Source organism: Poecilia latipinna, unplaced genomic scaffold (genome assembly GCF_001443285.1).
Source record: "Poecilia latipinna isolate Pla-1442-1.1 unplaced genomic scaffold, P_latipinna-1.0 Scaffold552, whole genome shotgun sequence".
Lineage (NCBI taxonomy): Eukaryota > Metazoa > Chordata > Actinopteri > Cyprinodontiformes > Poeciliidae > Poecilia > Poecilia latipinna.
In genome coordinates this window covers 278,431-302,056 of record NW_015113168.1, presented here as the reverse complement: position 1 = coordinate 302,056, position 23,626 = coordinate 278,431, and the positions used below count along the sequence as shown (strand labels likewise).

Below are 23,626 nucleotides of genomic sequence, written 5' to 3'. Positions count from 1 at the left end.
TCCTCATTTTAACAAAGTGTTTTGTAGAGTTCTCATAAAGTTACACCTTTATTCTCTTGTTAGAAACAAGACAAAACCTCTTACTCTGGCCCCATTTCTGCAATGTAAGCCAGTTGGAAAAGGCCAGGAAATAGACAGAGCCTGTGTAACCCTTGGATTTACCGTGAATATAAAAGGTTATGCACATTTCATCTCTTCTGACGAGCTGAAATATATACACCATTGTTGCAAATTTTGCACAAGAAATGTTAAAAAGAAAGCTCTTTACCTTTAAAACGAGAATAAGTTGGAGAAGCTGATCAGTCAGTAAAAGTTTTACTGTGATAAGTCTAAAAAAAACAAGCAGCACATCCCAGTGAATCATTGAGCAGTCCTGATTAAATGTTGCTAATTGAGCTAATAAAGTGAATTGGAAATTGTTTTGAGATTTAAAACAACAGAATGAGCAGAAATAACTGAAAATTTGAGTTATTGTGGTTTATTTTATTAATCTTTTAATCAGGTCATGGAAAGTTGGTGCCGGTTTTAATTCTTTTTAAATGTTATCAAATTCTCAATGGTATTAGTAGTATTACTTGGCAAGTAATCCCTACAGGTATGGATTACTTAAGTAAGTACCCTGAGGTACTCCTACAAGTACCTGTAGGTTGTATTGCTAGTGGATTGTACCTAACAGATCCTAAAGTTGACGAGATAATTTCATTTCTGATTTCCCATTACTGAGCATCACTTTCCAGAACAGAAAACACAGGAATACGACCACAAGCTTCTATTTTTTTTTCTCTCCTTTTTGTTTCAGAAACAGGAAAGTCTGAGTTTGTGAAGAGTTATTTTCATTTATTCATTGTATTTCATGAAATGATTGGTGAGATTGTCCTCGGTTGTGGGAGTCATGATTCAGGTCAGTTTCACCTCCACCGGGAAATGGTCGCTGACGGCCAGCGCCTGGAGGAGAAAGAGATGGAGCAAACGTTGGTCCAGCTTCAACATTAAAACACGCAGCCTAACACTCCAACCATCCAAATGCAGTGACTCACTCTGTAAAATGCCAGGGTTTTGTCATTTTGACACCATGATGAATCATTTCATCAACTCATTTTAATGTGATATAAATGTATATGTTGTCGCTGTGGTTTCTCAGTTCTCTTGTTTTTTTCTCTCTGTAGGCGTAGAAGCAGACTTCTAGGTTGTTGTCTTTTGACCGATTTCTGACTTAGAAGAGTCAATTTTTTCTAATTTCTCATTTGTACAGTGACAGCCTCGTGTTCCTTTGTTACCACTTGGCAAACGATATGGCATTTATTCTTTGCAGAAGGAAAGCCATAATTGTGGAAAAATTAGATACTTTATCACGGTGTCATTGTTTTACATCACAAAAAACTTTTGAGAGATACTACATGATGGCACTGGGTACAGCATGACAGCTGCGTCTACAAATGATCTACAGTTTGCTTTTTAGTTGCTTCTTAATGAAAGTTATACACTAAGCTGCAGTAAATTAGGTATTAGATCAGAATGTGATGTGTAGAGTTATAGGGCGGATGGAAAACTTTCATCTGAACACATCAAACCCCCCTGGTCACTATGACATTGACCAGATAACACCTAAGGCCAAGAAAATCACTGTATTATTAAAGTTTACCAGGCTGTGACTGAGCTTCAGGTTGGCCATGAAGTCATAAACCTGAGCGCTGCCTTGCACCACTCCCTTCAACATGTCTGCTGTGACCACGATTCTGCAAGAAAGGATGAGTGAGAAGATAGTGGAGTCTATGTATGTGTGTGAGTGGTCTATGAGTGTGGACGTACCTGTCATAAGGGCAGTTAGTGGTAGTGACGGTGGTGTCAGCCGTATTGGGGATCAACCAGTGGAAGCTCTTGTCTGTGAACAGGCGGATCCGGTTCCATTCAGAGCTGCTCACATAGTTACAGCCTGCGTTGAAGTCCCCCAGCAGCACAATGTTCTGCACAGAGAGGGCGAAGGGTTGACGTCGCTTTGTGCTTTCAAGCATTCTCACCACATGTTTTCACTTTTGGTTTATTCACATTGGTGTTCCACCGGGTGCGGACATCAGTCACCACATCGTACAGGGCATCCGTCTCCACCACAGCCGACTCCGGAGAGGTATGCTGGGGGATCAGAGTGAAGGTGGGCAAGGCTGCAAAACAAACAGAGCAGCTAATAAAGGCCTGAGCGTGGTCAGCAATAATCGGACAGGCTGTCTAGAGGCCCATAGCAACTCTGGACGATCCATTACAGAGACATATTGACTAGTAGACGAGGACTACCCAAATCTAACCTTTATGAAAGACGAGGGGAGTCCACACATCCTTAAAAAAATCTTACATTCATGTTTCTATAAGTAAGGCTTTAAAAAGTCTTAAATTAATAAAAATGCAAGTCGGTCATAAATACGTTAATCACAGGTAATAAAGTTTGTCATGAAAGGACTATTTAGTGTTGTATATATATGTATGTAGTTTTTTGGGTTTTTTCTTGATGTTGGTCATCAGGTCAGGGTCGTGACTGGAGTTTCCCAGAGGTCTGATATTTCCATTTCCTTGACATTTGTGTAAAACAATTCCAATGTCTTGTTTTCTCGAAAATCCAAATTAAATATATTTATGTTGCTAATTGTAGCATGAAGAATTGTGAAAAACTAAAGGGAGATGGTAAATTTTGCTGCAATTTCTAAAAATATGCAAAAACAAATTCCAGTGTTTCTGAAACTGCTTTTTACTGCAACCAACTTTTGATTTTCCATTGCATATGTGAAGACAATGCCTTAAGATTTTATTTACGATATATTTATAACTCCACCGGACCCACGCACAGGGCGAAAAGCTTATGTGGTCCACTGGACCCCGTCTCTTGAGACCACAATACAAGATGAAACAAGAACAATTTGATGTTAACACTGGATTCAATATGACAAAAGAAACCAGAATAATGATAAAACGACTTTCAAAGACATCGTGACCACTGTAAAGGAGAACGTCAAAGTTTGGTTCATTAGAGAGAAAACTAACCAAAACTAATGATGGTTTAACACTTTTGCACAGCAATCATTGGGGAAAAAGCAGAAAACTTCGCACAGCCTTTGTGAAGCATACCAGTGTATTTGGATGAGAACATGACGACAAAAGGCTCTCTCATAAAAGTGTCTGTTCCACAGGACTCACAGCCGTCATCATAGGTGTAGCTTTTAACCACAGAAACACTCGCCTGCCTGCAGAGAGAGGGTTCACATGCATTATGCTAATTTTTCTAAGCGATGAAGTACTTTGCAATGCAAAGTTTCTTTAATCAAGACATTAAAATATAACAAATCAATTCTTTTGCTAATAAACTGTATAAATAAGTTATGGTTGTATTTCTGTACAAATGTTGACACTCTAGTTTGCCTAAAATAGTCTCTGTCACTTTTTAAATTGAGATCTACAATAACAAAATACATTTCTTCTGATACGTAAAGAGTCAACCTTCTTCCACACAAAGTTTTGTAAAGCAAACAAATGATCCTTAACATTAGACCTACATCTGTCATGTTGAAGCATATAAACAGTGTGTATTTGCCCGTTGTACCTGTACAGGAAGAGGTATCTCTCGGTGTAGGTGCTGCGGCCCAGGGGCTCACTCACAATGTAGCTGAACTGAGAAGAACCTCTGTGGAAAACACAGGGAGATGAACATCAGAACCGCGACATGCGGCTCCTCTCTTAAACGGAGTGCTAGAAAGAGTCCAACATGTGGTGAAATGTGAGCTGGGTACGAATGAGTCTAACTTGTTGACGTGATCCATGAGTTTTTTGGTCGCCGACAGGTCGCTGTCTCTGACCTCCTGGATCAAAACGACGTCATAGCGTTGAACGATCTGAAGCGGGGACACACAGAAAAACTCAACTCATTTTCATTCTGCTGGTTTTATAGATCTAATTTAGTTAAGTTATCATGTGAAGTCTGAAGGCGTGTTCATACATTTTAATCTTGTTGACTCGGTTTGATTGGGGGCCAAAGACGTCACATTTGTTACAGTTTTAGCTGCTGTGGTTCGTTTTCGTACTGAACTGTGTCCAACGGACCAAATCCTTTGAAAAACCTGTTCCCTACCTCGCCTGTGGGGGGCGCTGCACCAAGAACCACTCAAAACTTCGTAAGATTTTGTGCGTTTGTCATGTACAATGAAATGGTTAAGATTCAGCGATATTTTTGCATTTGAGTGTATTTCATATTTAGACATACATCTATAGTTTAGATTAATTTAATTATTTTGCAAAGGAGAACGTGCAGATATTTCAGTCCGGATGTGTAAAGTTGTAATAGACATACCACAAAAGGTGATTCTAAAAAGTATAAGCTCAGGCTGGTACAATTTATTATATATATATATATTGTTGTTTTTTTTTTTAACTTAATTTTTGTAAGCAATTTATTGTTGTATTTTCACTTCACAAATATAAACTGCTTTACAAAAATATTTGATTTGAAATAATCGCAAAAGAAGCAAAATTCACTCTGACTTTGGAAACATTTTCATGTCTGATTTCTGCAGGATTATAGTTTTACTTCCACTGTTTTATTCATGCAGAAACAACAGAATGAAAGATTTAAAGCACATGAAAAGCAGACCGTGCTGATGATGTTCAGCAGAGTGGTGTTGGAGGCCTTTGTGTCCCCAAATGTCTTGATGTTAAAGGATCCCAGCAGGAGACTGGAGGACAGATGCAGCAGGCCTACAAAGAGCCCCACAGAGCACAGCGCGCGCATCCTGGGCCACTGACGTTCAACCTAAATGTGGAGGAAAAGCTCTCACTTAGCAGAAGCACTGAGATCATCCAGAGGTCGTTATGTTCTCGTCTTTTCAGCAAATCCCACAATTATTAATTGGGTTTCGGTCCATGAACTGTAACGATTATTGAAAAAATATCAACTTTGTGTACATTGTACTAAAAATATTCTTAAAAGTAAAATCATTTTTTTCCCCCAGAAAACGTTACTCAAGTAGAGCTAACTGAGATGCGATGTTTTGGGCCTCTGCTTAAGGCAATATCACATGGCATAGCATCAAAGCTACTATATAACGAGATTTTAAACATAATCACACTATTTCGGGAAAAGTACATCAAATCAACACAAAATTGGTTTCCTATTCCTATAGCAACAAAAGTTGTGTTAATTCTGAGGCTTTTAGGACATTTTTACCAGGGGATAAAATGTCTCAGCTGTGTGCCCAGAGTTAAAACCCCGTGATGGCAGAACACCGGCCTCGGTGTGGGAATGTGAAACAGTCAGAACACCTGCGCCATCACCCACAGCGGCGCGCGCCGCCTGTTCGGGTCTGACTGCAACACCGGAACCTTTAACGCCATATTCTACTTTTTTTTTTTTTTTTTTTTAAATGTCAGGTAAAATATTATGCCTATGATGTAATGTGTTATCCGGTTACCCTGGTTACATGTTCCTGGCGGAGAAAGCCACCAAGGTTTTCAAGGAGAGCAAACAGCCGTCGAATTGTAAATAAAGCGAAGAAGTGCGTACCTGTTCAGGGAGAAGAAGAAGAAAGTCAGCCGTGAACACAAAGCCTGACTTGTGCCGGTCCCCAGAGCTTTTATAGGAACAGCGATAACATCCCGTATTAGGGGTTTTTGTTTACCTGCTGCTCCATGTGACGACGGCGTGCTGGGAGGAAAGATGAAAGGAGGTGGATTGTGAAGGTAGCTCAGGTTTTTTTAAAATTATTATTCAAGGTCCAGTTTAGACTGCTACTGTAACACTGATGACCCCTCAACCTATTTATATTTTATTACGTCAACAAACCTCCATTTTCATGAAGTTTTCAAGCGTGCAACCTGCAGCTCCAGGGCCACATGGAGCCCTGGAGCCACATGGAGTGGATCCACATCATCCACTGTGGATCTTAATAACTTTGCTCAAAAAATGCTAAACAATAAAAAAGAAAAAAAAGAAAACGTTCTATGTATTTAAGTGTTCTCCTTTTCTGGTTTTGTTTGATGTACTTAGTGTTCTGTTCGTGATTTTACCTGATTCCTGTAAAGTGTCTGAGTGTTTAGAAAGTAAAATGTATACAATATTTATTGTTAAAATGTAAAGGTAATAAAACAACCTAGCTGTTTTCATGTGATATATGCAGATCATTTTCACAAATAATACTAATAGTGTAAGAAATATTGTTTTGAAAAAAGTAAAAAATAAGTAAATATTTTTTGTCTTTTTGGGGGTTTTTTAAGAAAAAATATTCCATTGAAAAACTGCTATCATTTGTTTTGTGTGAAAAAGTTTGATCATTTTCTTTATTTTGAAATGTAACATCATAAATAAACATGTTTTTTTTATTTTAAAATCAAACATTTTTAATAATCTAGGTTAAATTAGCTAATTTTTTCCATGTATCATTTGCAGCTGTAATCCGTTGTAAAGCTCACTGACCTCTGGTATAGACCAACAAAATTAATGCATATTGGTATCAAATTTATAGTTTCTGAAATTCTTTGCACATTAAAATGTGACAGTAATATTGTACTTTTGTATTCTGCCCCCTTTACTATGTTGCCCCTTTATGAAATCCAATAAAAGCCTTAAAGCTGCAGACATTTTTATCCATTGTTCTTTGCAAAACAGTTCAAGCTCAGTTAAACTGCCTGGAGAGCATTTTAAACTGAATTCAGGTCTGAACTTTGACTGGGCCATTGTAACACATACATTTGTTTTGATCTAAACCAGTGGTGTTCAAATTATTTTGTTATGTGGGCCAAAATATTTAATTTAAAAGTGCTTGTTGGCCAAAATATTAAAAATAAAATAAAAAAACCTCTTTCTTTTACCTCCTCAACAATAAACAATGTGTAATATTTCATTTGAACATGTGTAGTAGTCACTTGTTTTCTTAATTTTTGTTGGAAATGGATATTAATAATAAACCTGCTATTTCTGTCTATGCTGAACAATGGATACCCAACAGTATAATGCTGCCACCACCTTGTTCCAGTATGTGGTCAAAAATGTTTTAGCCCATGGAAACAGTGTTTGTGTCATAGTTGCTATATTACATTTAAAGCCTTAAACGTAATACAAATGAACCCACTAAGTCATTAAGGCAGCCATTCATTTAGTAAGATACTTTTGGGTTTTAAATCAAAAAAGTACAAAAGGACTTAACATCATCCTCCAGACACTGAACTGGAGATTGGGATTTCAAAGTTTGTTCTAAAAGGATATTTTTTAGCAACACATTTAGTAGTTTTTACGAAATATTTGAATATGTTGAAAATTCCTTATCAGTTCATATTCCCAAAATATGTCCAGATGATGTTGGTTAAAAGTGGGAATTGGGAAGGCAGCAGCTGGTGGCTGTTTGTGATAAAAGTTTATTTGTGGTTATGAGTGATGGAAAATTTCTGCTACCTTCCCAGCCACAGCTTTTTGACTTTTGTGCCAAAATCAACACTCCTCCCATTTGGCTGTTGTTGTATTTGCAGAGTCACTTTTGAATTAATTCTCAGTATTTGATACACTGCTGATATGTGAAGTTTTCCCACTTACGAAGCATGGAGAGGTCTGCAATTTTCATTGTATGTAAACTTCATCTGGTAGGAACTATATGTTTATTAAAAAAAGAAAATCACATTGTATGATTTTTAAGTTATTAATTAGCATTTTTGTTATATTTGTTGAGCTATAAGCCCAGAACTACATAGTAATAACCTAAACAGAGCAGAGACCAGGCTCTACAGCCAGCTTGTTGACTTGGACTTAAATCAAGGTTTTGACAGTTTTCCAGCTGAATAACTGCATGCACTACTATCACTGTGATTTTAATGTATAGTTTGTATGTATTGTTCAAGGTTTAAAGGCAAGTCAAACTTGCAGCAGCACAGTTAAAGTCCACTTGTCTATGTTCTCTAAACAAGTGGAGAACATAGATACGTGTCTAGAGTGTCACATCATCTAACGTGACAAGATAGATGAAAAGAGATAAAGAGCTTCTGAAATCTGAATGTTTCTTTTTTTTCTCAACAGGTTCTTCTTTACTTATCAGACCACTGCACAAATTTATTTCCGCTTTTCTACAACTCCCACAAAGGCACTTTTAAGAGCCACGTTTGTCATATGTGTCATTCTTGTGTCCTTAATTTGTGTCTTGTTCTTCTGCCTGTGTTTCGGCCTCTGTTATCATTTGTGCATAGTTCTGCTTTTTCGTTTGTTTTTTTATCTGTCCATCACCATGAGAGACTCAAACCTCCGAGATCCTTTAATGATCCTGGATTTTGAGATACATCAGCAGGAAATAAGTGATGAGCTTCAACACCTCAATAACTTGTTTGCTGATCTAGACAAAAGATGAAGCTCAAGTTAGTGCCTGTGAAAATTTCAATCTCAAAACAAATCTGCTTGGATTGATGCCCCAGTGCCTGTAAAATACCTGAACCCAACATAGTGAAAGTTGTTCATCAAGAAAATGGCCCTATACAGAAATATGTAGTTTTTACTTCATCCTATATCCCATATAACTTTTTTCCCTGCTATCAATGTACATATTTGCTTGTTTTTAATTTTGTTTGTTCAGACGGATAAAAAAATGAATTGAATCTGATGTAATACTGTAATTTTCGGCATCTATCAGTGTCGGTAGCAATGAATTTTAATAATTCCAAGCCTGATAACTTGGAATTGAGCATGTAGCAGCCATTTAATAACAGGAAGAAAACTCCAGCAGAACCAGAACCTGGCTCAGAACGAGAGGATCAGAGAGAACGGAAAGGAGACAAAAGAACTTGGCTTTATGTTGAGGAAACAAAGAGCTCGCACAGTTACAGAGGCACTATCAAAACACTGTATCTTACATTTTTTAAAAGCGCAGTCAACACTTCAAGCCAGTGTGTGGCAGTAAAGTGCCAACAAACGCGTGATGCCGTCTAAATAGGTAGTAGAAGAAGAAGCCTTGCCTGTCAGGTTACAAACAGGAAGAAAACATCCAGTTGTTGTCCGAGCCAGGGACTGGAGTAGCAGCTTGCGTTCGAGTGGCTCCGGAATGAGGCGTCTTTGAGGGTTGGAAACCAGCCGGGGTGTTACCATGGTGTGTCCGAAGTAGTGACAGAACCGACTGATAGCACGGGAATTCAGTGCTGCTCTACTTTCCTCCGGGTGCGACTGTTGAAACGAGGTAAGTTAGCTTAGCCACCGAGCGCTAGCTTGGGGTTAGCCTGAGTGGTAGCAGGCAGATATTTGGGCTTCATTGGAATTTAAAGCCTTATTTTATAGCGCGTTGGTTCCCCCTTAGCTTATGTGTATTTTGTGATTTAATCTAATAGTTCATCTTAATGACAAATTAAAACTATTCAGCCCTCTATGTATCACCTGTCCTGCTCTGTGCTCAGTCTTATAAATCGCCAGAAGTTCATGATGCTTGTAGCGGATTGTGACAGTGTTATAAACAACTCCGCATCTCGTAGAGGGCATATTAATGAGGATCAGAAAATAATCGATCATACTATTGCTTGTATTCATTTTAAAAAGTTTTTATTTATTCCAAAAGGAAATTAAATGTTGTAACTTAAATCATCCGATTATCTTCAAAGATCATCCGGTAGCAGTCAGTCTTGCAGCGAATCTGAAGAGACCTCTGATTGAAAGTCATTGCTGTATGACTGTCATGACATTGTAATAGCTCAATTTCCGGGGAGCAGAGAAGATATTCCACAGTAGCATGTCCTGAATAACATCATCAATTGTTGACCAGCATTGTTAACCCACCTCATTAGCTTTAGCCACTCCTCTTCATATCTTTTTGTGGTTAGGAAGACGTTGGAGGTGGAGTTATGAGCCTTATTAATTATGGTTAATGGATTATGGTTTATTTGGTTCCTCTCTGTATCAATGAAGCCTCCTGTTCACTTTCTGTAGAATTTGGGGTCAAAGTTCAGGAATTGTTTGAGCTTTCGAGATGCTAATCAGGTTCTCCCCTTTGTAAAAGCATAATAACAGCATAATAACAACTGTTTGAAAGTTAAAAAGTAAGAGCAAAAATTCTTCCATCGGCACACCATCCAAAATCAAAGGGTTTTACATAATCATGCTAAAGTTTAATTTAATTATTCAATTTTTTTTAAAGAGGAAAAGACAAAAAGAAATCAACCTAACTCAGCATAATTGCTGTTGTACAGCATAAATAAATAACAGAACAGATATCCAACATTACATGACATACACCAGGATTTCCCCCAGTGTATCACAAGCCTGGCGGGCCACCTGGCTTTACTTGTGCCCCCACCAGGCTTAGCTTTTATATTTATTTATTTATTTATTTATTTATTTATTTATTTATTAATGTTTGCATTTTTAAGACTTTCTACTTGGTGTTCAGGTATTAATTTTCCTGTCTTTCAATAATACATAATTATCAGATCATATTTTACAATTCCCTGTCAACTTTAAACATTTTTTAACTCAAAAACAAGACAAGCTGCTGTATGAATGACTTGTGAGCGCCTCAATCACCAGGCTTAACAAGTTTTCTGGGCAAAAACTTGTGCACTATAAACACACAGAGACAAATTTACAAAATAAAAATCAGAATATCAAGAGCTTTGTAAAAGTTTTCATACTGCTTGAACTTTTTCACACCTTGTCGCATTACGACCACAAACCCCAATGTGCTTTGTTTAGAATTTGTGTAGATAATCCAACACTGCGTAGCACTGACCTGAGAAATGGAGGAATATGGGTGTTTGGTTTTCATTCATTTTTCCATTTAAAAACCTGAAATCTCTAGCACACAGTTTTACATTAAAGAATGAGTGAACTGCTTATAAATTCAGCTTTTTAAATTGAAAATGGCCTGCGTTTGTGTAGCGCGTTACCAAGTCTGAGGACTCTAAAGCAATTAAAAAAATTTAAAAATTTATTTTGTTTTTGACACAATGCGAAAAAGTTCAATTTGTATGAATGTTTTGCTTGTCTTATTTTTAGGATTTAAATAAAGTTTTGCTTATTTTAACCTGACAGATTATGCTGCTCTACTCCTGAAATCAGCTGCAGCATAAGGAAGTAGTTGCATAGCAGATCAGTTATAAATGTTTCATTTGTTTTATAATCTTTGTAATGATCATCTGTTTGCTGCTGGTTTCCGAACTGTGTTTTAGTTAAACAAGTGAAAATGGAAGTAAGTTCCTGTTGTCTTTAATGAAAAAAAAAAAAAAAATTAAAACATGTTGGATCCACATTTTATACTTTTTATTCTGGTAAAATTGCATACTCATGCAACCCTGGTCGACACAAACACTCGCTCTACCCCGGAAAGTCAACCTGTTAATATTTGGAAGCGATTGATATGTGACCGTCAGGCATCCTGAACCTGTAAATGCAGGCTGATGTGTGTTTGCAGACTGACTAAACCTCCGTGTGATGTGTGTTGACCTCTGCAGGTGTGAATGAGTGACGTGGTGCCTCCCACAGCTCTCAGTGAAGTCCAGCTCCGCTTCCTTTGTCACGATGACATAGAGAATGTCAAACTGCTGTGTGGTGACTGGTTCCCCATCGAGTAAGCTTCACGATTTCTGAACCTCTCTGCGAATCAATCAGTCAAGTTTGTGTATCACATTTCAGCAACAAGGCAGTTCAAAGTGCTTTATGTCATAAACACACACACACACACACAAAAGTACGAAGTTATATAATTAGAATTATTCAATTATTAACTTAATTATTCAAATTATTATGTCACATTTTGTTCACAGAATTGATTGGATTTGATGTAATAAACTGACATGGTATTTTAAGAATTGTAAAGTGGAAGGAAAATTATACATGGTTTTCAAAAAAAATAAATTCTACAAACAAAAAGCTGAAAAGTGCTACTTGTATTTGTGTTCACCATGAAGTTTGTGATTGTAGTGTAACAAATGGAGGGGAAAAAAGCTCCAAGGATTGTGGATATTTTTTGCATCTGTCGTTCTGTCTGACATTCGTCTCCAGGTACCCAGACTCATGGTATCAAGATATCACCTCCAACAAGAAGTTCTTCTCCCTCGCTGCCACCTTCAGAGGAAACATCGTGGGAATGATTGTGGCCGAGATCAAAAGCCGGACCAAAGTGCACAAGGAGGTCAGTCGGTTCTGCGGCGCTGCGTGAGGGAACGCGCGGCTGGATTGAGCAGTTTGAACTTGTTCTCTGTGAAAATGTTGTGAACAGGTGTGACTCTACCAGCCGCGTGTCTAAAGAGTCAGTTGGTCTGTTTTTAGTGTGTTAATTAGATAAACCCAACACCTCTGACTGAGAGAGTCTTTAGTCTGAATGAAAGACGAAATGCATGATGACAACAAAACTGTGTCGAGTACAGACTTAAAGATCTGTTTCGCTGCCTTAGGCCATGTTCTTCTCCCTAATTTCCATTGGGAACTATTTGCATCTGTAGAATTTGCCTTCCCTGTGGCTAGTTTGCGTAGACGGAGACGCAGTATGTGTCATAATGAGAGAGATAGCTGAAAACATGTTTAGGGTATTAATACAAATACTCGACAATTTAAATAAGTTTTATAATCAGGAGGAATGCTTGATTCTGATGATCTTTTCTGTGTCTTAGGATGGAGACATCCTGGCCTCCAGTTTTCCTGTGGACACACAGGTCGCCTACATCCTCAGCCTGGGAGTGGTCAAAGAGTTCAGGAAACATGGCATAGGTACAACTGCTTCCACAAACAATTTTTTAAATTAAAGTAGCTGGTTTTTTATGGGTTTTGTTAAGAGTTCTGGTTGAGCCTGAGATTGATGCTAAATTGTAGACCAGTTCAGACTATCTTCAAAGTTTCTGATAGATAAACAATACAGTGAGTTTGCAGTATTAACATAAATCCCAATCCAATCTCTTTGGAGGCAATGTTTTGTCATTCAGGTTGCATGCAAATATTTTGTTTGTGCTTTTTGGTGTACTTTTAATGTTACAGTTCCATGTTCTCCTAAAGTTATCTACAATTCATTTCTATTTAATAAAACTATGCCATTTTTCATCTCTGCTATCAGATTGTTATAAAATTGTTCATACCTTAAAAAGGAACGAAAAACCGCTAAAATTATTTCCTGTCCGTTGCTTCTTTTTATTATTATTTAACATCCACAATGCAGGAAAAATGGTGGAGTATTATTCATGCCTACTGGACATTCCTTGAAATTGAACTCAAAAACACAGGGTGGAATTGTAAGTATTTGGTCCACTGCCAGTACTTCAGGTTTTCGGCCATTAAAAAAAACCCTAGAAAAAAATAGTAAACCCAGAAAATCACATTGTATGTTTTTTAATAATGGCGCAGTACTATATGTTTTCCAGGTGCATAGAATAATATTATATCACAATCAGATAACTTCAGTTGTTATAAAAGGTGTTATACCAAATATAACTTCATTAAAAATTCACTTTGTAATTTAACGCCTTGAAATTGGGCCTCTGTCTCTTTAAAAACTCCTGCTCTTTCTGAAACTCCGCCTTCAGGAAGTCATCATAACATGGCTTCTCTATTAGCCCTTTAACAACGTTTTTACCAGCGTAGCACTGAGAAGTAGCTGCTATAATGAGCTCTGCAGATGCTAATTGCTGCCCGGTAGCCTGACAGAGATGAGTAGGAGAGAGCAGCTCTGTGGAGGAGCTACCCCTCGAAGGCGGAGCTCTGTCCCTCCTGGCGTTTTGCACAACTGAATGGTTGTCATGGGAGATTAAAGGCTTTCTCAGACATGCATGAAAGAATCAAAGCAACGTTCCAGGTCTGTTTTTGGAGAGGGAATAAAATTATAACGAGCTCAAAAAAGTTGATTTTTCATAACTCTACCCCTTTAATTATTAAGGTTTGCACTCACTACAGCAGGGATTTTGTCCCAGTCCTCTAATCAGATCTTCTCCAGGTCTTCAGGGTTCTGTGGTTGTTGCTGGAAAATGGAAAGTTTCATCTCTGCCGAATGATTTTCTATTGGGTTCGGTTCTAGAGACTGACTGGACCACTCCAGAACCGTGAAGTCCTCCTTGTGGAGCCTCTCCTTCGTTATCTTGGCTGAGTTTCAGGTCATCTTTATGCTGGACGACTCAGCCACGATCCATCGTCAGTGCTCTTTCTGAGGGAAGGAGGTTGTTGACCAAAATCCCGGGACAGATGATCGTACTCATCTTTCCTCTTCCTTCTAACATGCCAAGTGGAGTTTACACCAAAGAGTGATCTCAGCTGACCTCATGACCTTCTCCCATGCCTTCGCTGGCTTGTGTCATGCACAGTCAGAGTTTGATACTGAAGATATGATGTTCTCTCTGTATCAAACCGCTTTGCGTAAAGGCTGATACACACACTGCTAGAATGGATAACTTTGTTCTTTCTCCTTCTGTTATTGCTGATTGCTCTTGTGCGGAGGCAGAGAAATATTGTGTGATTAACCAGAAGGTGAATAAAGTCAGTTTCTCGTGTAAGTGTTGGTCAAGCTCCCCAAATGGAGGAAATCAGGGACGATTTATGGGTGCACCTCGAGTTTTAAGCCATTTCCTGTCATTTTATTGATGGAGCTCTCTGGCTCTCCTTGTTCCCCTCTGACCTCCCAGGCTCCCTACTGCTGGACAGTCTGAAGGAGCACATCTCGACGACCGCTCAGGACCACTGCAAGGCCATCTACCTGCACGTCCTCACCACCAACAACACTGCCATCCACTTCTATGAGAACAGGGACTTCAGGCAGCACCACTACCTTCCCTACTACTACTCCATACGCGGCGTCCTCAAAGACGGGTTCACATATGTGCTCTACATTAACGGCGGTCATCCACCCTGGACAATATTATATCCTTTTGTTGGAGCAAAAATGAGGCAAAGTGATTGGTTGTGCAAAAATATTGTTGAATTTTTTTTATTTATTTTTTTTTTTACATTTTCTCACATTAAAACATCCAAATAAAAAAAGTTTTATTAGGATTTTAGTAGTGGTGGGCATACTTCTGCTAATCTGTTAATAATGGAGCTAATCTTTAGCTTAGTGCTCTTCCTAACTTTGAAAACATTTAATGCACATACCGTCCACCATGAGGTATTTGGTGGCACTGTCTTATAAATTTTCATTTGAAAATATTTGACATCTGTGTTGAAGTTTTGGTTATCGACTTAAGAATTCTCCAAGTGCTTAGCATTTATATTCATGCTCTTATTTTGAAGTGAGTGTTTACGTAGCATTTCACTTCCTCTCCTTTACGTCATAAAGGAACAAAACAAAATACAGACAGTAGGGAGCTAGATACAAACATGGCTACAGTATGTGAGAGGTTTATGTAGCATGGAAGGTATGCCAAAATGAGGTTTGTTCTCAGGGATTGTGGCAAATTGGTTGGACTGGAAGTTAGCATGTTAGCATTAGCTTCTGCTAACTACACTGTTGGTATAATCTGTCATTGGCACAACTGCAAACCTACCAAGACATTAAAGCCACTTGAAGACGTACATAAATAAAAGTCCTTGTAATATTGTGAGTTTTTCCTTAACCCTGCGCTCCACTGACTACATCCAGCACATTGGCTCCACCCTGGCCAGCCTGAGCCCCTGCTCCATCCCACAGAGGCTGTACCGCCAGGCCCAGTCGCTGCTGCGCTCTCTGCTCCCCTGGTCCAACATCGCCTCCAAAACCGGCATACAGTACAGCAGGACCATGTGACATGGAGCAGAGGAGGGCCGTTCGCGATGGGAGCCGTGCCGTCTTTGTCATCGTCTCGCTCTTTTTATCTGTTTTCTGTTTTTTTTAGGAGCTCGACCGTCCTCGTCAGTCTTACCCCTCCGCTGTACAGACCAAATTCACGACATTCTCAATCTCTTCCGGCTTCCCTCTTCCTGCGTGCATGACAACGGACTCAGGTTAAGCATCCCCTCGTTCCCGCGCCAGATCCTTGCCGTCGATTCAAAACGCGTTCGGCGCCGAGCCTGCAGATTCACAGGGTCGTATTTATAAAGTAGTTCCAGGTGATTTTAGAGATATTCGCTTCCGAGGTATTCTTCTTCCCGCTACTTGGCTGTAGTCATGAACCACTCAGGTTACCCTGCCTGTAACCTGTGTTTACCCCGTTACTCCACAGCTGAGCCAATCCAGATTGACTTTGAGGCCAGACAGCGGAGCTACAGGTCAGATAATGACACGCAGAGGTCAGCAGAGGTCGTACCGTGAGACTGAAATGATGGTGCACGCTCACCAGGAACCACAGAGAGAGACTAAAGTTTTACGTCTCTTTTCATCTTGTTAACTACTGTCAGATACTATGTATTCTATTTGTATATATTATATTTAGCTAATATATGAATTTATCTTAATATGTATGTCGATTCTATTGTATGTCGTTATTGGGCTTAGTTTGACGATGACCCATTCTTGTCCCGTTTCTTTTGTTTTTCTTTTAAGTCTAGATTTAAGTCTGAATCATTCACAGTTTTGTAAAATTGACACTGAAAAGCAAATTTTATTGATGAGATTATCGTAATGTGATTGAAATAAATTTGATTTGGCAAATTATCTCTTTGAAACCATTTACGTTTTCTAGGGGTGCAGTTTTCTGGCCGATCGATGATCGGCAGGCAGTATTTAAAAAATAACCTGACCTGCCCATTCCAATTTTGGCCGATCCAGATTGGTTTTTGTCTGAAATGTTGCTAAATGTAGCAACATTTGTAGGCCTTTGAAGAGGTAGACAAGATCGGTTTCACATGTAAGTATCGACCGATCTCCCAAAATTAAGGAAATCTGTGCACTCCTAAATTTTTCCCCGCAAACACTCATCAAAATGAGTCTTTTATTAGAATAAAAGACTCATAAAAGATTCTATGGCTATACATTCTGGCCACTGAACGATGATGCAGAGCTGTTTAAGGAAATGCTCTCAACCTCATTTAAAAATCGTCCAAACACAGTCCTTGTTTTATACATTTTAAAAGCTGACTGAGTGCAGTCTTTTTTCTTTTTTTTTTTTACTTTTATTTGCCTCTTTATTGCTGCTAGTATGAAGAAATTTCCAAATGTGAAGAAATTTCTGTGCAGATTTAAAAAAAAAAGAAAATATCCCAGTTTAGATTTTTATGTCAGCCTGTGAAAGAGATTAGAAAATACATCCACTTCATATTCCTGCACACATGCAGGAGGTGTGAGTTTTTGTGTGTTTATTTATCAGCACCGGCTTTTTTATGTTTCGTTCTATTTGAATCAGAAGTAAGAATTGGGAATGACGTCAAAAATAAAGGGATAGTCTATAGAATCTCACTCTGGTTAATATGTTACTCACAGTAGATAACTCCAATCTCGAAATGTCAAAATAAGTTATGTGAGAGATGTCTTATAAATCTTTGATTTGTTCCCACTGGGCGATTATTTAGCCGGAAGCCAATGATTACACACACAGGAAATTGAGGTTGGAGTCAGCGCGCCTCCAATGATCTTCCTGTGTGAAACACATACTGTGAATTAATATTTATTGTGTTTATTGATCAAACTGGTGATCCTGCTGCAACATACTTATTAATAGAGAGAAGTAAACTCCCATTAGTCCAAATATGGCTTTTATTACTGTAGCAGTCGCCACATTTTATGCGTTAGCTGGCAAATCAAGTTTTGAGGTTCGGTGAGAAATTTTCATCCTCCAAATTTCTGTATCTATTTTCACGGTTTTGTTTTTTTTTGTTGTTGTTTTTATTGTTTTTTCAATCTCGACTTGTGGATTCAAATGGAGCACATGTAAGTGCCAAATGCTAACAGTGACATCAGGAAGCAACGCTGCAGTTTCTCAGTTTCATTCTGTTCTGCTGGAGTTGAGAGGGATTTTTACACCCAGGAGCTAATGGATCAGCCACTGAGCGAATAATGGATTGTTTTGTTTGTTTTTTCTTGTTTTTCTTTTTTACTTGATATAGTACTGGGTTGAGGTATGGGTGACAGTGTGGAGAAATGGAAGTTCTTTGTGGAAACCTTAACATTTCTCACTTTCCCTGCCCTGTGGAAGGTGATGCAAGTTCTTTGCAGACATTGTTTATGCAATAAATCTGTTTCATTTCAGCTATTTCAACGTCTCGGTTTCCTTTTTTCTTGTAACTTCTTCCTGTCATTTAAATACTGTTATTGTTGACATGACATTCAGCACCACTTTGTGAACATCTTGGCATGGTCGAGCTGGAGTCCAGACTTAAATCTGATTGGATATCTCTGGAGTGATGTCAAAATGGCTGACAGATGTCTCTATCCAACCTGATGAAGGGGGAGAAGAACGGTAAAGAAGAATGGACCAAAATGGCAGAAGATAGGTGAGCTACACTGGCGGCATGATGAAAAATGACTTGAGGCCGGAGTTCTGCCAGAGCTGGACCAACAAAGTGAATACTTTTGTCTTTTTAAAGGGGCGGTGTCGTGCAAAATCGAGCTTTCTGAGCTTTATACTATGTTAGAAATGTATTCCCTCATCAAAAACTGTGTTGAAGGCAACATAGTTACGTGATTGTGGTTAGAAAACACATTTGCAAAACACTCAAAACTTTTGTCCCGCAGTGTCATATAATGGGCTGGAACTTTGATGAAAGAGATTCCAATAGTTTGGATTAAGGCTGGAACATTACAAAATATCGGAAAAGTGAAATGCTCTGAATGCTTTTTTTTTTCTGGAAAAATCCACTGTTACTCCAAATCCTGATACAATCTGTGAGAGGAGTTGCCTCTCTGAGTGAATGGGCTGACTCATGATTCTTAGCAGGATTCCCCCCTCTTCCCCCCAGCCTGGTGGAAAAGTGTGTCATAAAACTTTCACTATAAGAGAGTAACAAAGATCAGAATGCTGAGTATTTGGGCTTATAGCCAAAATCTACCCACGGAGACTCTGTGGTGGGTTTATTTTATTTTTTCAAAAACTGGGTGGATTAACAGAAAATAACAAATGTTGACCGACTCCAAGCAAGAATCGGCCAGGATTCATCTGAGTGTGACAGCATGACATTAAAAAGCTGTTTGGTGGCAGGCCAGTTTTTAACTCTGCTAAATGTGCTTTGCTCCTTTATTGCATCCTGCCAAGTTCCTTCTGGTGGAACTTATCTATCACAAGACTTTTCTTATCTGTTAGGCCAATGGGAAGCAAACACATCTCAGCTCCACCACAACAACAGATCGCACCTTGAAAACAACGCTGGTAGAAAACTATTTACTCTCGGCTCTATTCTTTTGCTGTATGTTTACTGCACAACAGAAAAAACATACAGAAAATCCCCCCACCAAAAGTATGTTCATTTGAATTCCAGCTTGTATTTATCCAAGCTCAGAGTTGTTTCTGAGGGCCACGTCTTCTACTTGTGATGACGTACCACACAAAACGTACTTTCATTTGAAGACTTTCAAACACCTTACTGATTCTCACAGACAAAACTGGACAACTATTAGCACCAGAAGCATAACCATCATGGGAGAGTGCCAAGAAGGATAGAAAGTCTTGTTTGCAGTTTGCCACAAGCCATGTAGAGGGCACCATCAACATGTGGAAGAAGGCTTTCTGGTCTGACGGAACCAAAATGAAACCTTTTTGACCCGCATGCAAAATGGTATGGTGAAAAATTACTCTGATTCAATTTGATTGGGCCTTTTGCAAAGAATATGTAAAATTTTCTGTTTTTAAACACGCAAACTGGTCAAGATGTAACATTAAAGATTTGGGAGAAAAAAAATATGTTAAAGTTTCTGGATGCAACGATCCACTTTATTCACTTTCTATACCGATACCAATATCTGAGATTTAGTAGCAGCCATTACAGATCTGATACAGAAAAATATTGCTGAATTGACTAAAAGCTTGGTCAAACTTGTAAAAACAACACAACTTTAATTTGATCAGTCAGTGCAATTAGGATTATAACAGCCAATGTGAAAAATAATAAACTGAAACTGATAAAAACAACAGGCAGACAATCTTGATCAAACATGTAGAAATAAACTGCAACAAACCTTCTTTCAAATTATTCAGAAAACGTAATTAGGAATTCTTAATATAATGTAGCATAAAACATGATGTTGCTTAGAGCACAAAGCAGTTGAACCAAATAGATTATGGATCGGGCACATTGTCACCCAGACTAAAAGTTTTTTTCAATATCAGAACCGATATAGATATTTAATATCGGATTGGTGTTGTCTATTAAAGTTTGTGGTTGTGTAAAAGTTAAAAGGGTATGGATATTTTTGAGTACAATACAATGTTCTATGTGGAGAGGTGCATTTTAAAGAATCTGTAAGAAAAATGCATATTACAAACATACATTGAATAGTCATATAAATAATAACATTAACAACTTAAATTGCAGCCAGTCATGATAACATATTAAAAGAACCATTCGAGCTGAAAGAATTTTTATTTCAGCATTTGCTTTGCGCTTTGTATCTGATACTTACGGGGGAGTGTGTTTCCCCATTCTCACTGGTTGTTACGGTAACTCCTGACGTCCCTCCCCACTCTACAGAGAAGTTACGCCCATTCAGAAAAAAAAGAGAGGGAGAGCGCGACAGAGCGAGTATTTACGGTTCTTGGCTGCTGGAGGATGAACCTAATCTCTTCCACTCTTTGTGCAGCAAAGAAAAACATTCAGCCACATAATTTAACCAGACCCGGGTTCTTTTTGGACGCTGTTTTCAAGCTTCAGAACTAACTTGTCACTTCATAACTTGAAGGAACAAAGGTGAGTGATGCCATTAAAACACTTAACAAGCTCAAACTCTTGTGAATCCCGCGGTGCTAGCTGAGTAAAAATGTGTTGGAGGCTAGCTGCTCAGTTTCAGTCTGAGTTCGGCTCCGGAAAAATCTTTGCTCGGTTGTCGAGCGTAGAACTTTGTAGCTGCAGAGGTTTGCTTTGGTTCTCCTGTAACTTCGGAATGACGTTTGAATGGACAAATCTCCACAAACTCTGCTGTCCAGTGCGGGATTGGGCTTTCCTGGCGCGTGCAGCCGGTCATTTCCTTTGAAGGTGGGGGTGGAGATAAAATACCAAGAGAAGAGGGGCCAGCAGGCGCAGTCAATGTGAGTTTTGTCCGAGAAAGTACTGTCGCTGTGATTCACGCCTTGAAAAATCCAATTCTGCTTTAAAATAAATGACAGAAAGATGCTGCCGCTCACTATTTAAAAACATTCACACGCCTTCGCCATAATTACCTTTGGAGTAGCTGAAAAGAGTAAATCTTTCCGACTCGTACTTCAGGTTTGCTTATGGTAAAACGAATAAAAAAATATAAGATGGAGATATGAATCCTGCTTATGTCAGATATGTTGTTTAGGGGGCGGTGACTGAGTATGACTACTGCGTTGGAGCTAAGAAATGGGAGTTTTATAAGCCTACAGTTTTGCCGTCCTCCGGAACACAAACAACCGTAGACTGGCGTGTGATTTACAAACACACACGCTAGTCTGAGGTTATCATTTGAAAGTTGTCTTTCCACATAGTTGATTAAGAAATGAGAAGCCACTCATTGCACCAGCTGGGGTTAAATAACTTGTTGCCGAGTGGGACACAACGGTAACTATCCAATAGGAAACTCAGACCTATTTGCTCAGTTAAATTCAGCTGGTAACATTTTTATTCTGTAATTTTTTTTAGCCAGGCAGTGAGCCCTACTGTGATGATGTGTAGTTATGGAAAGCTATTGATGGATTTAATCAGTTAAACCATTATGTATACACAGGTATTCCACCATACTTTGCCACAGCCACTTTTTATTTTTTTTGCTAAGCCAGTCTTGAGTGTTTGTTGATTAAAAAGATCAGTCTTAACCCCTATCAGATTATTATTTTGTTCCATAAACTGCATGGGTTTTGTTGCACTTTGCAGACCAAAGTGTTAGTTAAAATCCCCAAAGAGTTTAGCAATTTGTGATGGTGGGACAGAGAAGGCTCTTTTCTGGTATCTCTGTCAAAACAACTCGTTGGCGTGATGATTGCACCCAAAGGGTTATTATTTAGATTTGATGATCACAAGATTACACTGTTGCTACAGTTGTTTACCATTGAATTTTGTATTTGCAAAAAAGTTATATTTATATGACAGTGGATCCCCACCTGTTCGTGGTTCAGAATTTGTGGATTTTTCTTTGAAACATTGCCCCAAATAATCTACATAAAATTCACCTTTTTGGGTTTATTCTATAGAGTTTATCTTGAAAATAACTCAGTTTGAGAAGCTGAATACGGTGGTACTCGACACGCTGGTGTTTGCAAAGCAACCATGGAGTTCCATTAATTTTTCCAGGGTGCTGATCCAAGAAATAAGGGTGTTAGCTTCTAATGCTAAGATGGTTTCTACTGTGTGTATTAGTTCATAGTAAGATATGTTATGTGGTTTAACTATTAAATTAGGCCATCGGGAGGATTTTTAGAGAGTATCTTAAGTATTCGTGGTTAATATGGGTTCTAGATCGGACTGTGTCACTTTAGATTTATTCCCAAGTGAAACAGGAAGTCGTCGATTATCAATTACAAGTTCCTAGAATCTCTGATCAGAAATAAATGTACTCAATTCAAAGGTTTATTTTTACTTTATTTTGTACATGGTTATGCTACAGTAGTAAAAGATAAATTGAACTCTTAAATAGGGCTTCACGATATGAAAATGAAAATTGACAGTGCTAAAATCAAATTGTAAAAGATTAATACAATACCCAAGTCTTTTTTCCCCTTTGTATTCTCATATTCCCATCCCCTTCAATTGATTTTCCATCACATTTAACAGTGTACCAACATTTTTTTTCATACCTGCATTGAAGTATATTTTACATATGGCCATGATATAAAAAAAAAACCTCATATCTTTATTTAATTTAAAAAAAAAAGTTTTGTGGGAATTTAATGAAATATGGTAATACAGTAGGGTATATTTCAATCTGTTTTTAAATTGTGCTTATTAACCAGAATGTGATTTACTTTCTTTTCTTTCTTTTTTTTCTTTTTTTTTTTTGTAGTTTGAGTGAAATTCCTATAAAAAAAAAACATTTAAATAGCCATCTAAATATTTTTTGTACTTTTTTAGTGTCCTTCTACATGCTGTTGTACCACTGCGTTTATTATCACACCGTGTTGAAGACATTTTTCTCGCAGGAGGCTGAAACCAATCGACAGGAAGAGTAATAAATGTGGATGATTTGTGGGGCCATATAAAGGCCTGACAGGAAGATTAATGGAGTTCTGTTATAGAAGCTCATGTTTGTTTGTTTTTTACCTCTCAAACTCCTGCACCAGCGAAGTGTCTGTCTGCAACATAAACGTTTCCAAATCGTTGTTTCCTGGTGTTTGCACAAGGGGACAAATTCCACCGACATGAGTCAAATGTGACCCGGCCAGCTGGAGACATCTTTATTGCCACATCAAACAAAGTAACGCTTTGCAAAGTGCCACAATCAGTGCTGAAGTGTATAAAAGTGATTTCAGTTTTTTTTTTTCCTATTTAAAGAGACGGCATGTGAATATAATACCAGGTTTATTCAGTTTAAAAAATAGTTTCTAAAAATTAGATCTCAACAAGAAATTAAACATTTTATTAATAAAGTTGAGTAGGGCTGTTGTAAACGAATATTTTAGTAATCGAGTAATCTATCGATTATTC

The 23,626-nt window shown here is 38.3% G+C and overlaps 3 protein-coding genes across 3 annotated transcripts in view; 2 read left to right on the top strand and 1 right to left on the bottom strand.

Moving 5' to 3' along the window:
- Positions 1 to 816: 816 nt before the first annotated feature.
- On the bottom strand, positions 817 to 5,642 carry dnase1 (deoxyribonuclease I). Its single transcript, XM_015041459.1, has 9 exons — positions 5,540 to 5,642; positions 4,631 to 4,789; positions 3,787 to 3,875; positions 3,587 to 3,667; positions 3,115 to 3,230; positions 2,047 to 2,159; positions 1,810 to 1,964; positions 1,643 to 1,736; positions 817 to 945 (listed from the first exon to the last, which is right to left on the bottom strand). The coding sequence occupies exons 2-9, from the start codon at positions 4,766 to 4,768 to the stop codon at positions 898 to 900; spliced, it is 834 nt and encodes a 277-aa protein (XP_014896945.1). The 5' UTR covers positions 4,769 to 4,789; positions 5,540 to 5,642; the 3' UTR covers positions 817 to 897.
- Positions 5,643 to 8,955: 3,313 nt separating this feature from the next.
- naa60 (N-alpha-acetyltransferase 60, NatF catalytic subunit) lies at positions 8,956 to 18,066 on the top strand. The gene is made up of 6 exons (XM_015041458.1): positions 8,956 to 9,182; positions 11,443 to 11,558; positions 11,993 to 12,122; positions 12,601 to 12,697; positions 14,593 to 14,827; positions 15,533 to 18,066. The coding sequence occupies exons 2-6, from the start codon at positions 11,449 to 11,451 to the stop codon at positions 15,687 to 15,689; spliced, it is 729 nt and encodes a 242-aa protein (XP_014896944.1). The 5' UTR covers positions 8,956 to 9,182; positions 11,443 to 11,448; the 3' UTR covers positions 15,690 to 18,066.
- Positions 18,067 to 20,525: 2,459 nt separating this feature from the next.
- Positions 20,526 to 23,626, top strand: part of carhsp1 (calcium regulated heat stable protein 1) — an 18,832-nt gene continuing 15,731 nt past the window's right edge. Inside the window, exon 1 of the mRNA XM_015041457.1 lies at positions 20,526 to 20,716. The gene's annotated coding sequence lies outside the window, so the exon portion shown is untranslated. The remainder of the gene's footprint in view (positions 20,717 to 23,626) is intronic.

Bases quoted from the DNA above. Each gene is read 5' to 3' on its own strand.
- dnase1 (XM_015041459.1), bottom strand. From the start codon at position 4,768: ATGCGCGCGCTGTGCTCTGTGGGGCTCTTTGTAGGCCTGCTGCATCTG. The intron at 3,668-3,786 runs GTTAGACTCATT...TGTTTTCCACAG, and splicing joins CTCATGGATCACGTCAACAA to AGGTTCTTCTCAGTTCAGCT. The intron at 1,737-1,809 runs GTACGTCCACAC...CCTTTCTTGCAG, and splicing joins ACTAACTGCCCTTATGACAG to AATCGTGGTCACAGCAGACA.
- naa60 (XM_015041458.1), top strand. From the start codon at position 11,449: ATGAGTGACGTGGTGCCTCCCACAGCTCTCAGTGAAGTCCAGCTCCGC. The intron at 11,559-11,992 runs GTAAGCTTCACG...ATTCGTCTCCAG, and splicing joins GGTGACTGGTTCCCCATCGA to GTACCCAGACTCATGGTATC. The intron at 14,828-15,532 runs ATATCCTTTTGT...CCTGCGCTCCAC, and splicing joins CATCCACCCTGGACAATATT to TGACTACATCCAGCACATTG.